This window comes from Eschrichtius robustus, chromosome 8, assembly GCF_028021215.1.
Source record: "Eschrichtius robustus isolate mEscRob2 chromosome 8, mEscRob2.pri, whole genome shotgun sequence".
Lineage (NCBI taxonomy): Eukaryota > Metazoa > Chordata > Mammalia > Artiodactyla > Eschrichtiidae > Eschrichtius > Eschrichtius robustus.
The window spans coordinates 24,783,632-24,798,594 of record NC_090831.1 but is presented as its reverse complement, the minus strand read 5'-3'; the positions used below and the strand labels follow the sequence as shown (position 1 = coordinate 24,798,594).

General features: G+C 34.8%; 1 protein-coding gene across 1 annotated transcript in view; it reads left to right on the top strand.

Moving 5' to 3' along the window:
- Positions 1-14,963, top strand: part of SEMA3C (semaphorin 3C) — a 184,929-nt gene that overhangs the window by 87,236 nt on the left and 82,730 nt on the right. Inside the window, exons 3-4 of the mRNA XM_068550451.1 lie at positions 6,548-6,708; positions 7,950-8,012. Of these exons, the coding sequence (XP_068406552.1) occupies positions 6,548-6,708; positions 7,950-8,012 (224 nt within the window). The remainder of the gene's footprint in view (positions 1-6,547; positions 6,709-7,949; positions 8,013-14,963) is intronic.

Genomic DNA, 14,963 nt, shown 5'->3' with positions numbered 1-14,963 from the left:
GGGTATAGGCCCAGTAGTGGGATTCCTGGGTCATATGGTAGTTCTATTTTTAGTTTTTAAAGAACCTCCATACTGTTCTCCATAGTGGCTGTATCAATTTACATTGGCACCAACAGTGCAAAAGGGTTCCCTTTTCTCCACACCCTCTGGGGCACACTCACTCACTTGGTTATTCCTGCACTCCTTCCACACGTCTATTCTGAGTAGCTGCTCTGTGACAGGGCCCATGACATTAACATCCCTTGATTTCCAAACCATGCTTTCTCTCTCTGTGATAACCTTCACAGCAGGGGCCCTGGGGATGGGACAGTCTTCAGGTGTGGTAGACACTTGGTCTTCATTAATTTTTCTATTTAATAAATAGTGTCTGATGGCAGAAGATGACCTTGTTGCTTTCCTGCTTTGTAGCTTCCCAAGGCTCACAAATGTCCTTAGAACAAAGTAGAAGCCTCTTATGTTGGTACTCAAAGCCTTTGTGATAGGGATCCTGCCTCTCTGATATTTACCAGAACTTCTTAACTCATCTTGTGGTCCCTAAAAATAAAATATTGAAGTAATGCCAAAAAATAATTAATTAATTAATTAATTAATTAATTAATAGCACATCATGAACTTTAAATATAATTAATGAGCCACCATTGCATATGCTTCTCATAAAGAGACCCCTGGGGACTGATTTTCAATCAAGTAATCTTTTGTTTGTTTTTGAAACTTATAAAAGGCCAAAGATAATATAGTATTCTGAGGGAATGTGTTCCCTAATCAGTAGTTTAACAGATATATATTATTCATAGAAGAGAACTCTAGACTCTCCACCTTCCTCCACCAAGATCACATTTTCGAGCACATGAATAAGTTCTGACTGACTTAGTCACCTCAGAAATGTTAAGATCACTAACAGAGAACAAAGGTTAATTCTTAATATGGTTAGGGATAGAGTGTTAACTACAGACAATATGTTCTGTATATTAAACTATGTTGTAATTGCTATAGCAGTGTGTTGACTATATTCAAGTGGTCCCAGAAGCTTATATTGCAAGGGTTTATATTTGGGGGGAACTTATTTTTCTCCCAGCCCTGGTTAACTTCCCAAGACTTACAATAGTTTCCATACAAAGATAAGCCCATGTCAATACATGAATTTCAGGTAAGCATATCATGCTACAAATTTTCCCTCAGGGAACACTGCCATGGAAGGCATTACAGTAATTTTCCACCCTAGAACGCTACAATAATGTGGATTTCAGGATAGAGGCATGTCGTATTTTTTTTTAATACTGTTTCCCAGGAGATTTTCCCAAGGATTTAGAGACCTACACTGCCCTTTGTGGGGCCGCTGCATTTTCTAATACTGCATACTCTCAAAGTTCCTTCTCAGTCAGTTGAGCATGTCCTGAGAAACAGCTCAACTAGCTGTACCTCCAGTGCTGTAAAAAGAATGACATAATTATTAAGATGTAAAGAAATGTAGGACAGTGCCATTCTGTGACTTGTTTAGATGAGAGACCAATAATTGTGAGTTCCTTCTCTCGCTGTAGCCAAATCATTAAATCATTTTCTCTAACTGTAGCCAAATTATTGAATCATTCATTGACTTAAGTTGGATCTGCATTAAACCAAAAATGATGGATTATTCAGTCATTCTCTTTATAGATAAAAATCCTGGATGCTTTGAACTCATCTCTTTATTCTCTAAGAAAAAAAAAGGTTCATTTTGATTTTTTTGTTTTTCCCAAGCCCCAGAGTTCAACTATGGCTAACTACCAGCAATTTAAATAGCATTTAAAAAAAACAGCCTTAGCTTCTAGGCTTCTAACAGAGGCACTTCTAAAGTAAATCTTCCTTGGTTAACAGCTGTCAGCTATCAATGAGCTATAGGTAATTAAATTTGAAGATAGCTTTATGACCCAGAAAAAGAGATAAAATCCTTGGACCAGAAAGGCTTAAGTTAATGCAGTTATTGCTCCCTCTGGTATTTGAATTAATGTAAGAAATTGATTATTTTCTAACGAAACAGGTAAAGAGGAGAACTGCCATTGTTTGCTACTTGCAAGTAAAATTTAGTTGAGACTGTTTTCCCAGCTCAGCTCACACTCTTGGTTTTATTTCAACATACACTGGGAAGAGAAGGCAAAAAAAAAAAAAAAAAAAAAAAATTTTTTTTTTTTTTTTTTTAAATAGCCATACTAAACAAACCATGGTGGAAAGAGTGAGGAGGTGTTAGGGGCTGTGAACACTGGAGAGATATTATCAGTTAGTAAGGGTTTAAACAACAAACCTCAATTCAAGGTGCCTTAAAAAAAGCAAGGATGTTTTTTAAAAAATCATGTATAACAGAAGTAATCCTGTAGTAGAGCAGTTGTAGGGTTAGTGCAGACATTGAATGATTTCTTATAGAACTCAGCATTTTTCCTAAATGTCTGCTTGACATTCTCAGATAGCAATCTTTTTGGTAGCAGCAACTGCTGAAAGTTTTATATGCTCACTTACCAATGTCCAGAAGCAGAAAAAGAAATCACTTCTTTTTTGTGCCATTTTTAAGACCCAAGAAACCTCTTCAAGTAACCTTGCTGAAAGCTTCCCTCTAAATCTCATTGGCCAGAAGTAGTCACATGGTCACATTTTTAGTCACTCACTTGCTGGGGGATCCACTATGGTTGGCATATGGTTCCCTGCCAACAGGGAAGAAAAAGAAAATATCTGTTAGACAGAGGGTCAGTAATCTCTCCTGCCAAAAGGAGCACACTGATCTTCTACTGTGTGCTGGTGGAATATCCTTTGAGCTATGTATTAACATAACCAATTTATAGATGAGAAAATCGAAACCTGGGAGAAATCAGGTAGTTTTCTTAAAGTAACAGGTTAGTAAGTGATGAAACTGGGATTTCAACTCAGAACTGTCTGACTCCAATTCTGTACTCTCTCCACAGTATCACACTGCTGCCTGTACATCATGACTCACTTTGAGTTTCAGTTACAGAGATACTCTTTTTGGATCTAATGATCAATGCATCTCTGTGTTTTGCTTTTCACTTTAGACTTACTCTTTCTCAGAGCTTCCTCAGAGCTGTCTACTCTCTGAGCTTCATATCATCCATGAGAAGAATTGGAAATCTCTCCCTGCAGATTTGATATTTCTAATGACAAATTAGTTATCTAATTTTATATGCTTGTGGGACATTTCCACTTTTACTTGAATTTAATCTATCAACACTCAAGTAATCTCTTTACCAAAGAAATTTCCCTTTTGAATCTCTCAAAATTAGTAAAGCCCATGTTCATTTATCCTGTTCTTAGTTTACATCTTTGGAAGATAATTGCCTCTTCCTTTTACCCAAAGACCAACTTCATATAAAATCATTCCAAATCCTTTAAGTGACCCTCACATCAACTCCTCTCTTCCTTTCTATTTCTGGCAAATCAGGTCTTTATCATCATCATATCTGGAAGAGCATCTCTTAGTTTTCCAGTCTCACATGCCCCAAAATTATCCTACACACCAAATTATTATTCTTAAAAATGATTTATTATTTTACTGTCCTGCTCAAATAATTTGAGTAGATTCTACATGTGACAAAAACAAATATTAAATATATTAATACATATAAATCAGACAATTTAGTCTTCCATATTTTCTCCCTGTGTAAAGAATTGTTCTTCTTACTTGTCTGGCTGAAGCTTGAAGTCTTGTCCCAAGTCATAATAATAGGTAACCCATGTAACCCATGTCACTGTGAGACAGGTACTCTTTTAAGCTCTTGATGTATATTAACAATTTAAACCTCACAATACCCCTGTGATGTAAGGACTATTATTATCCTGACTTTAAAGATGAAGACACTGGAGTCTAGAGGGATAAAGGCACTGGCCAAGTACATATATAAATGAAATGGCAGAGCCAGCATTCAGACTCCAGTGGCTGGGCCCCAGATGCCACGAACTCGGTCATATTTTACTTCTTTAATCTGTGTATTTCACTGGAGAGTTATTTATTCATGAGGTATTTGTTGAATATCTATTCTGCACCCAACCAGCACCCTACAAATGATGTTTTACAGGAAAATTATGCAACCGTGAATCTCCTCCATAGGATGAAAAGCAAGCTTTTTATTAAACACCCTGGATTTTAGGCAAAATCAAAGGAGAATGTGTCTTCTCCAACCTTTGAGTGGCATTTGTTGCATTTTATATTCTCTCTCATGTTCGGAGCTCTTGGATTTTTTTCCTACTTCAGCAATAACCTCTGGTCTAGCAGAGGCTAACTTTTTTCCTGCACAACATCCCTCCACTCTTTTTTGCTGTCCTCGCGAAAGAAGGTGTTCCAGTTTTTAGGCCAGTCGCACCAGGGCTGCCAACTGCATCACCTGTCTGTCTGTGATATCTAGTGAGGCTCAGTAACTAGGTTAGCATGCTGCACAGTGCTCAGCATCTCAAATCTTTTATTTCCAAAGATCTGTCTTCCAGTTTCTTGTTTAAATGCTCTTTCAATGTCTTGTCTTTTTTCGTGAGTTACTTCTTTTTTTTTAAATTAATTTATTTATTTATTTATTTTTGGCTGTGTTGGGTGTTCGTTTCTGTGCAAGGGCTTTCTCTAGTTGCGGCAAGCGGGGGCCACTCTTCATCGCAGTGTGCGGGCCTCTCACTATCGCGGCCTCTCTTGTTGTGGAGCACAAGCTCCAGACGCGCAGGCTCAGTAGTTGTGGCTCACGGGCCTAGTTGCTCCGCGGCATGTGGGATCTTCCCAGACCAGGGCTCGAACCCGTGTCCCCTGCATTGGCAGGCAGATTCTCAACCACTGCGCCACCAGGGAAACCTCCCCCCCAACCCCCCTAACCCCCCCCACCCCCGCCGTGAGTTACTTCTTAAGACTCTTCTGAAAATACTTCAGTGACTTGTTAATGGTTTCTTCCACATAAAAAATCTTACACTTTGCTGTTACTGAGTGGAAAGAATGTCAGAGACTTTGATTTAAGATCCTGTGTTAGTAATTTTAGGAATCTAGCTCCTTAAGTTTAAAAAAAAAAAAAGAGAAAGAAAAGAAAGAAAAGAAAAGAAAAAAGTAGGAAAATGGGCATCTATTTTTTTCTAATTTAATGCTTTCCTGTAATTAATGATCCAGAATTGATAATACTAACAGTAATAATTATTATAATTGATTGAATACTTCCTCTGTCGCTCATTTCAAGTATTTACATGTATTCTATTGATTTCCATATGGACTCTCAGTAGAAGATACCATTATTGTTGCTTTTTACAAATGAAGAAATTAAGGCACAGAGAGGTTAAATAATTTGTTCAATGTCACAGAGAGTTTGGTGCCACAGGTGGTTTCATAATCACTTTGCCGCTCCCATAGTATTTGTAAATTATTGGCTAGATATAAAACCATTTGAAGGATATTATGACAGACATTCTGAACTGTGGTGCCCAGAGAACAGGTTAAATTTGTTGCTTCTCTATCTTCACACATGGGATATGGCCCAGGTACTCACAGAATATAGTTTGTGGCTGCCTATAAGGGCTCTTATACTTTTTAATTTTGGTTTAAATCAATCCACAGCCCTATCAGAATTTCTAGAAATGTGTTTGTGATGCAATGACTAAAAATTTAGAAATAGTTCATCATTGAAAGAGTATCCCTGAAAGCAGACTCTTTTGTAGAGTTTGTCACTCTCTTAAGATCATGATCAAAAGAACTCCTGAACTACTTGAATGGAAAAGTCTTCAATTGTGCAAAGGAGCATTTTGACTGGAAAGAAAATTGAATCTGCTATAATGATTATTGATTTTTTTTTTTTTTATTGTCCTGGTGCATTCATTGTCTTGAGAGTTCAGCTATACAGACACATATTTAATGTAAAAGAATTTAAGTGAACATGCGTCACTGCCCATTGAGATGATAAAAAATCTAAAAATTCAGAATATCTGAAAATTCACATTTTTCTTTTTATATATACATAGGCATATTGTCATTTAAATGACATTGCCTTCTGAACGACATGTAATGGAAAAAAAAGTAGGTCTGTTTCCAAGTAATTTATAGAAAAATATATTAAACTAGTTAGAATGACGTTGAGGAAGTAAGGTAAATATTCAGGGTAGGAAACAACAATCCTAAAATGATGAACGTATTGAGTCCAACCATAAAATATTAAGAGAGTCTAGGAAGACATTCACACCGTCATTGCTTTTGTTTTTTGTTCAATCTACTCACTTGCTGTATTTTTTTGGGCGATTTATTTTAACAAGCTTTGAGCTGATGACAAACAGTAAACAACTGAGCTGAGGTCCTAGCAAAATGTGAATAATTTTGTAATCAAGTAGTACTACTATAAACTTTAACATTGCATTTGTGGATTTATTTATGTTTTAATTCAGCATAGAGGCAATAAATAAAAATATCCATTAACATAACTGTTTTAAAATTAATTTATTGTAGGAGGAAAATGTATTTTGACTTTTCTGGTAAATATTCCCATAAGATAATTTTCATTAAAATAATGGAATCAAGATACTCAATTTTCACTTGTGCTATTCACTATTTCAGAGCTTCGAGAAACCAAGACCTCTGAATACTTCAGCCTATCTCACCACCCTTTAGACTACAGGATATTATTAATGGATGAAGATCAGGACCGGATATATGTGGGCAGCAAAGATCACATTCTTTCCTTGAATATTAACAACATAAGTCAAGAACCTTTGAGTGTAAGTTTATCATTTTCATGAGGGCAATGCTAAATTCCTAAGTGTCTTTTACTTTAAAAGTTTCAAATACAATGAAAAAATTATGTGCATCATTAGAACAATAGAAAATACAGGTCATGTATCAATAAATACTTGGAAATTACTACTTATTTCAAGGACTGAAAATATAATCAATTCAATTCTCCATGTCTAGTTTCATAGTTTTTAGCCATCTACAACTTGAAGCTAAGTGAGAAAATACTTCCTGTGTATACATACATCGAAAGGGAAAAGGAGAAGCATGGAGTATAGCATGAAAAATGGTCAGATTAAAGGACAGAGTACCTTGTCATCTGTACATAAACCAAGAAGGCCTTGAAAAGAACACAATTATTAAATGCAGTGTTCTTTGAAGAAAGGTGGCCTATGCAACAGGGATTTGAACTGCACGGGTCCACTTATATGCAGATTCTTTTTGGTTGTAAATACTACAGTACTGCATGATACATGGTTGTTTGAATCTTTGGATGTAGAACTGAAATATAGGGTCAGTGTCCCTAGCCTCTGAGTTGTTCAAGGGTTAACTATATTTATCATTCTATTTCACAGCAAGGAAATAAATTGAGCTTCATTAAAGTAAAGAAATAAAAGTAAATTAATTATAAATTTATTACAGCAAGAACACATCTGACTTTATTATTTTAACAATGAGCTACAGGCTGACAATGAAAAAAAAAAGTCATCCCCATCAGACCTGACCCAAGGCTGCAATGACTTAGCATGCTAGCACAGTATGTCAGAGAGAGAATCTTTATCCAGGTTATTTTAGCTGTTGAAGTACCTAGTTTGCAGTAAATTCACCAGCCTAGCTGTGTAGTTTACCAAAAAAAACCCAAGATAGCAGTATAAACATAAATTCATTGTGATATAAGCAGTTGTGAAAAGTGTACTATAAATCAGAGGGAGGGAAATATACATTATATTGTGCACATCAATAATTTCCTTATTTTAAAATTGTACCATTAGTAAATGAGCACATATTATAGAACGAATTGTTGAAGGAAAAATTCATGGAACAAACAAAAACATAATTGTTGGAATAAAGAAATAAAATCTTTATTAACGAGTTCATAAAATGAAAGAAGAAATTTGAAATATAAATATAGAATTAAAGAAATCTGTTAGCATAAAGTAAATGAAGAGCACTGAGCTGTCATATATACAAGTGAGATTATGCAACCTTTATTTTCCTTTCTGAGCAGGTTTTCTGGCCAGCATCTACAATCAAAGTTGAAGAGTGCAAAATGGCTGGCAAAGATCCCACAGTGAGTGCTTAAAAAATCCAAAACTTAAATATTTAGTCTTTGAATTCATGTACTTTGAGTGCATCCAAGAATGAGACAAAGGGTATTGGTGTTTTGAATCCTCTGCTGGACACATGGTAAGAAATGTAAATGCAAAGTGATTGGAAATCTTAAACACTGTAACGTAGGAATTCCTGACTGGGTAAAAATTTCCTGCATTGCTTTCATTATTGAACCCTGACACTTTTCATGATGGATTTCAGTAATAACCCCTGTTCAAAGTGGATCCAACCTGCAGAATCCTCAGCAGGCTGCTGAAATAATGATAATTCAAGTGTCTGGAGTAGCTCCCAGATACCATGTGAGCTTTTCCAAAGAACGATTCTCGTCAAAAGGGTAGTGGTTAGCCAGCACATTCCAGAAGCATAAATCACCAGTAATGGCTGTTATCTTTGTTAATTAAAAATAACCACAGAAACAAAAATCAAGGCAGATACAAATATCAGTAAATGTTCAGTGTGCAATACTTTTACAAAATGTATTCCATATAAAGATTCCATATAAAGAATCAAGGAATAAATCTGTATTGATTTCTGCAAATGACTTGCTGAAACTGACACATTAAATTATTCTTGAATATTATAAAAAATACATGGAACAGCTCTTTAATGTGCACAAGTCATTTAATGTTTATAATGAAGCTTAGATGTCATTTCACCTTCTTGTCTCAAACTTCTTCCTTGTGGAAGAAGAAGTGTGGAAATGAAACTTTCATATTTTATTGATTCTTAGCAGTTCAGAACAAAGTTCTGAAAAAGCCTGGCTTAAGGCAGGACCACAGCAGACTCTGGAGTGCAGATCTCTGGGTCTCACCAGCGGGTGTTTTGGCAAGAGTGCTCACCAGGAGTGACTCAGCTCAGGGTTTCATTGTTTTAGTTTCATAATTCACCTTATAAGAGAAAATTTTAAATGGGCAAAAGGAGCTCACAGGAGCATATTTGCTACCCACAGGATCTGTTGGACCACAATCGAAAAGGAAAAAAATCCAGAAAAATGTGAAAGAAACATTCAAAAGAGTACATTACAATTGTTTTCTAGGGAACCAATAGCAGAATGAAGTATAATGTTGTGGAAAAGGCACTTTTTTTTTTTGGTCCCCTGAAGCAATGATTTCAATAATTTTGCATGAATTAAACTATTTTCTTTCATCCTTTAATGTAGAGATTTTTCCCATTGATGTTTATACGATCATGTCTCACCTTTTGCCACAATAATATCCTGTGGTTGTAATTACTGGATTTAATTGTTCTTTGTTCAAAAAAATTTCTGTGTCCCATTCATACAAACTGCCACAGGCAGAATATATAGGATTTAGATACCTTTGGACATTCTCTTTCCAAAAATTATTGTTGATTTTCTGAAGAGTCTTAGCCAAGTCATTTGATTTCTTTCTCCCTTTGGCAAAGTAGAAATGCTCTGTTATTTGCTTTCTTATAATTAGACGTCATTAGATGAAATCTTCAATACATGCTTACGTTTTCACGTAGTTTTGTCATGCTGTAATATCAATCATGGATATCTTTATATTCTGCCACACGGCCAATCAGAGGTAACTGGTAGTGGACTCTGTTGTAGTACAGCCAACGCTGTTGGGTCCTGGGAAATAATAACCAAACTAACTTTCAAATATATGTTCTGTCTATGCAAGAGAAGAGAATGTTGACAAATTCATCTCGCTTAAGGCATGTGAGGTACTTACAAACAAGTGTCCTTTAATCAGGATACCAGTGGCAGAAAAATGATGCTAAATAGAAGTTCTATAGAACAACATTTTAATTACACTTCTCAATGAAACCAAATATTTAAGAATCTCTTAGCTCTTTTGGAATAAATATCATCTAATTACTTAATATTTCATTTTTTAAAATGCAGGAACTGAATATTTTAATTTGTACAAATCAGTTAATTGAAGTGAAGGAACCAGAGGTAAATAAGGTGGAGTTCCTACCTTTAAGAGTCTTTACAATATACTGGAGATGATGAGACATATATACAATAATTACCAAGTAATACTAGCCAACACTTAATGGAATGGGCCAGGTGCTATTCTAAGTGTTTTATTTTAATCCTCATGACAATGCTGCAAGATGGACATTATTGTCGTCATCCACATTTTTAAGATAGATAAACTGAATCACTAAGAGAGTAAGGAACTTACCCAAAGCTGCACTGCCTGCAAGTGGGAGGCCTCTGTCCGACTCAGGCACATATGGCTCTAGATCTTTTTGCTCTTAGTTGATAAAACATGCCACTTCTCCGGGGAGAATATGATAAATGCTGAGCATACACACAAAAGACAAAGAAAAAATTCATTGCACCTGGGATATTTAGGAAAGGTTTGATAGATTTGGTGGCAATTATGCTAGGTCTTATGTTAACTTTTCCCCTTATTCTAGTTCAATAATACTGAAATTCAAATAAGTTGTACCCTTTCTCTCTTTCAGCCTTTGGTGCAGGCTACATGTGATTCTCTTCTTGTTGAATTACCTTCCCATCTTTTTAGCCTGGAAATCATCTACTCATCCTTTCAAATAACAGTGCAGATGTCACCTCTCTGGAGAGTCCTTTCTTGCCACCCAGGATTGGGCTAGCTGCCCCTCCCTGTGCGTGCACCTGAAACGCTCTAGAACTTATTTCACTGCATTTTTAGTGATTGGATCCAGTGCCCAGATCTGTATCTAGGCACTTCATGAAATTTCAACAAGATCTGGAAAGATGGAGATGGAAGCAGTAAGCATGGGGATCTATTCCAAGTACTTTTCTCAGGTTGGGGGTAGGACACAGTGGATACTGAGTTATTAATACCTTTAGATTAATAAGTTTATAATAAATTCATTATGCACAATTTTTAAAGGTATATTTTGGTTAAATTAACTTTTTTACTTTTAAATATTATATTAACCTTCTACTAAGAAAAGCATAAACTAGTGACAAATTTCATATTTCTATAACAATTGAAAAAAACCCGTAGAATCAAACATCTCTTATTCCTTTAGATTTTTTACTTATATCAAACTTTAATTAAAGCTATAAAAATAATACTCAATTATTAGAAAATAATGCAATATAATTTAAAATTTGATCCCAGGTAATGTGTATCATAATACTATATAATGAACTAATGTTTATCAGGAAAATAAATTATCATGGTGGGAATATAACTTATTGTCTGCCTCAGCTAAGAGAGTATAACTTACCTCCCAATTTCCCTTATTGCCCCTATTTATTCACATTCCTACATGCTCTATTTATTTCTGAACATTAATATTTTATTCATACGCTAAATAAATTGAGCTTAAACAATAACACATGCTGTCAAACATATCCAATGAGACAGAGGATAATGAATGTGCTAAGTAAATACTGTTTGAGATCATTGAAAAATTAAGCATGGTTACATATATTTAGACCTATACGCATTACATACACACAATGTCAAACTTGATTTATTAATTGTAGAATATCAATTTCCCTGTTTCTGTGACCAGAGGATCCTAAACTATTTGAAAATATATTTTCTTTAGGAATACATTTATCAAAATACCTTGATATATTCCCCAGACCAAGAAGTATAGGCCAAGAAGAAAAAAATTAAGAGGTATTTTTTTTTTTTCCATTGCATAGTGTGGACCATGAAGAGTCAATATTTTTAAAGCCCTATTAATCTGAGTTCCAGGATATATTATTTTAAAACATCTATTTTAAAATTATATAACTAATACCTGTTAACACAGAAATTTTTGAAGGCCTAGAAAAGCGTGCAGAGAGCAACAGAAAACAATCTCTTATTAGCTCTCTGACCCTGGAGACTTAACCTCTCTGTGTCTCATTTTTCTTAACTGTGTAATGGGCTACTCACAAAACCTACCTTATTGGGTTATTAAAAGGATTAGTGAATTAATATTTGCAGAGAGCTTAGAACAGTACATAGCACATAGTAAGCACACACTGTTAAGTAAATAAAATAAATTACACTACCCAAACATAATAACTTAAAAATTGGGGGTATATTCTTCCAGCATTTTAGTATATGACATGCATATGTATATACATAAAATGGTATTACATTCTGCATAATGTTAGCAGCTTGATTTTTCATTTAGCATTGTACCTTGAAATCGTTTTGAAAGAGAATTAAGCAATAAAAAGAAAGCATCCATGGTATTGAATTTCACTGATGTCTCATTCCGCAAACCTTTTATGGATGTCTACTGTGGTCAGGACCAGTACTAATCTGTATGCAGGACAAATTCCCTGTCCATTACACAGGGTTTGTACTGACAATTGGAACTGAAAATATATATGAAAGAATCTAATACCTAACACTGGGTATATTTATTATGTGCCAGACACTGTTCCAAGTGCTTCAGTAGTATACTGCTTACAACAAATATTATCATCACCATTTACAGATAAAAAGATGGAAGCACAGAGAGGCTAAGTAAATATCTCAAGTTCAAACAGCTAGTAAAAGATAAAGCCAGAGTTTGAACCCAGGTCGTCTGGCTCTGAGATCTGTATACTTATATTCACTCTCTGCTGCCCATCATGCTATGGCGTGATGATAGTCCAGTTCTAATTGCCTCTCTGTTTTCATCACACAATAATCCTCTGTCCTCTCTAGGCACTATTCCCCAACTAAATCCTGCACTATCATGCCTCCAGTTTTTCTGTTCATGCTGTGTTTTCTTTTGGAATGTTCCTTTCTTACGCTTTTGCCTGTCAGGATCTCTAGCTTATTCTGCAAGTTCCAGCTCAAGTGACATCCACTCTCAAACCATTACACCCACTTCAGTATTACTCATTTCCTCTTTCTTTCTATAGCACACTTTGAAAAATATAACCCTATTATAGCATCTACTACAACCTGATGTATTATGCTCCCCTTTCTCTGAAAACAGGAATTGAATCTATTCATTTCAGTATTGCTAGCACCATATACAGTGCTTTCACAGAATGAGTTCAGTAAATAAATATTTTCTGGATGGACTTGACACAACTGCAGTGGTCTAGGACAGAAATAATGTGGACAGAAACTAAGCACAATGGAAATGGAAGGGACCTAGAAAATGATTTTCAATAATTAAAGCAATTGATTTATTTTTCCTTTTGTGTTTTTCTCTTCGGGGAGGCTTTGGAGGAGCACAGTAAAGCATCACCAGATAAGTGTGGGAATTAGTCTTCATGGTGGAGGGTAGCCATGATTCAAGACCCAGAGTTATTTATTAAACCTAGAGCACTTCATTTAACATTTTTGAGGACTCAATTTCCTCATCACTAAAATGGGACTGAATACTTTAATTGGAACATTGCTGTGAGGATTAAAAACAGCTAACATCAAAGGATTAAGAGCTCTGTAAATATTAATAATTGTTATAAAAACTTCCCTGTAACAACTATGGAATTCTCACCCAATGACAAATTATAAAGTGGTTAAAAGTACAAGATTCAATGTAAAACACGTCTGTGTTTGAAAATCTGCTTTACCTGTTTCTAGCTACGTGACCTCAGGCGAGTTAACTAAACAAGATCTAAGCTTTTGTTTTCTAAAAGGGGTTGAGTTGAAAAATCTGAATGAATATAAAGTGCCTAAGTACATATAGTTTGCTCAATACATGTGATCTATAAATGTAAAAAATCAAACTTCCTGGGAAGTAAAAGGGGTTAAGTATATAAAACGATTATTCTAATGTCTAGCACATAATAAATTTTCAAAAATATTAGCCATAATAAGCATATATATAACAAATATGTTGATATAAACATGTACATGAAACGAGTATAACCTGTATTTGAAATGTAAAGACAGAACCTATTATTAATAGAATTGGATCGAATTCGTGTTTTACAGGAAAATGTTATATACAGAATCCCAGAATGACTGGACTTGGATGTGAAAAAAATAAACACAAGTGTCATTGCTCACAGATACCCTTAACATAGGCATACTATATATACACCGTCCTTCATCTATGCTTTTTTCTCCAGAGAAACACATTTCATCTGAAGTTATGTAGTCAATTTCCAGGTACCTCTATAAACAGGTGTCAAGATACAGTGACACTATATATTTAACAAAAATCCTTAGTGTCTTAAAATAAAAATAAAGTGTATAGTCTGGTCTGTAAGGATAAATTTATTTAACAGCAGAGTTGGTGATTGATGATTTGATAATATAAGTCCATAGTAGAAACATGTGTATACAGTTACTACATATGAAAATAAACATATATTTGCTGGCAAGTAACAATGAGTATAAAAGGAGAAAATGATGAGAAAATATAAAATAACATTGACTTTAAGTTTCTATTTTAGCAAAGTTGTTTTTTTACTTTTCTAATAATATAAACAATAAATGTGCATTATAAAAATTTGGTAAAATACATGGTACCTAGAAGAAAAAAAATATTACACTGTATGACCACGCATGGGAAAACCCGTTAGATTTTGACATATTTCTTTATAAAAATTTTTGTCTCTAATTTCTAACATTATTTTTAATAATGTTCTTTGCTAGATCAATGACTTTGTAAAGGGAACCACATTCAACCTCAGGCTTGATTAATGTATAGTCAGCAAAGGATAGTGACCCTGCAAGTGTAGAACATGCAAGGGTTAATTCACTTTCAGAGATCTGCATTTGGTGCTGACCATGTTTATGTATTTCTGCAAAGTCATAATCAACTTATAATTACCATAATTATTTTGCATTCCATTGAGTGAATAAATGACAGCCTTTCCAATGGTTGGATTGGGAACAGGTGAGAAAGGAGTTTTGGGGGAGAGGAAAGTATTTTAGGGTATCAAGAGCAGAGAGATCCAGGATTCCATTATTTTTCATAGAAAGCAACAATGCTGGCATTTCGTTTAAGGTCTGCTTTATTCACCAATTATGAAAGCCAATAGTGTTTG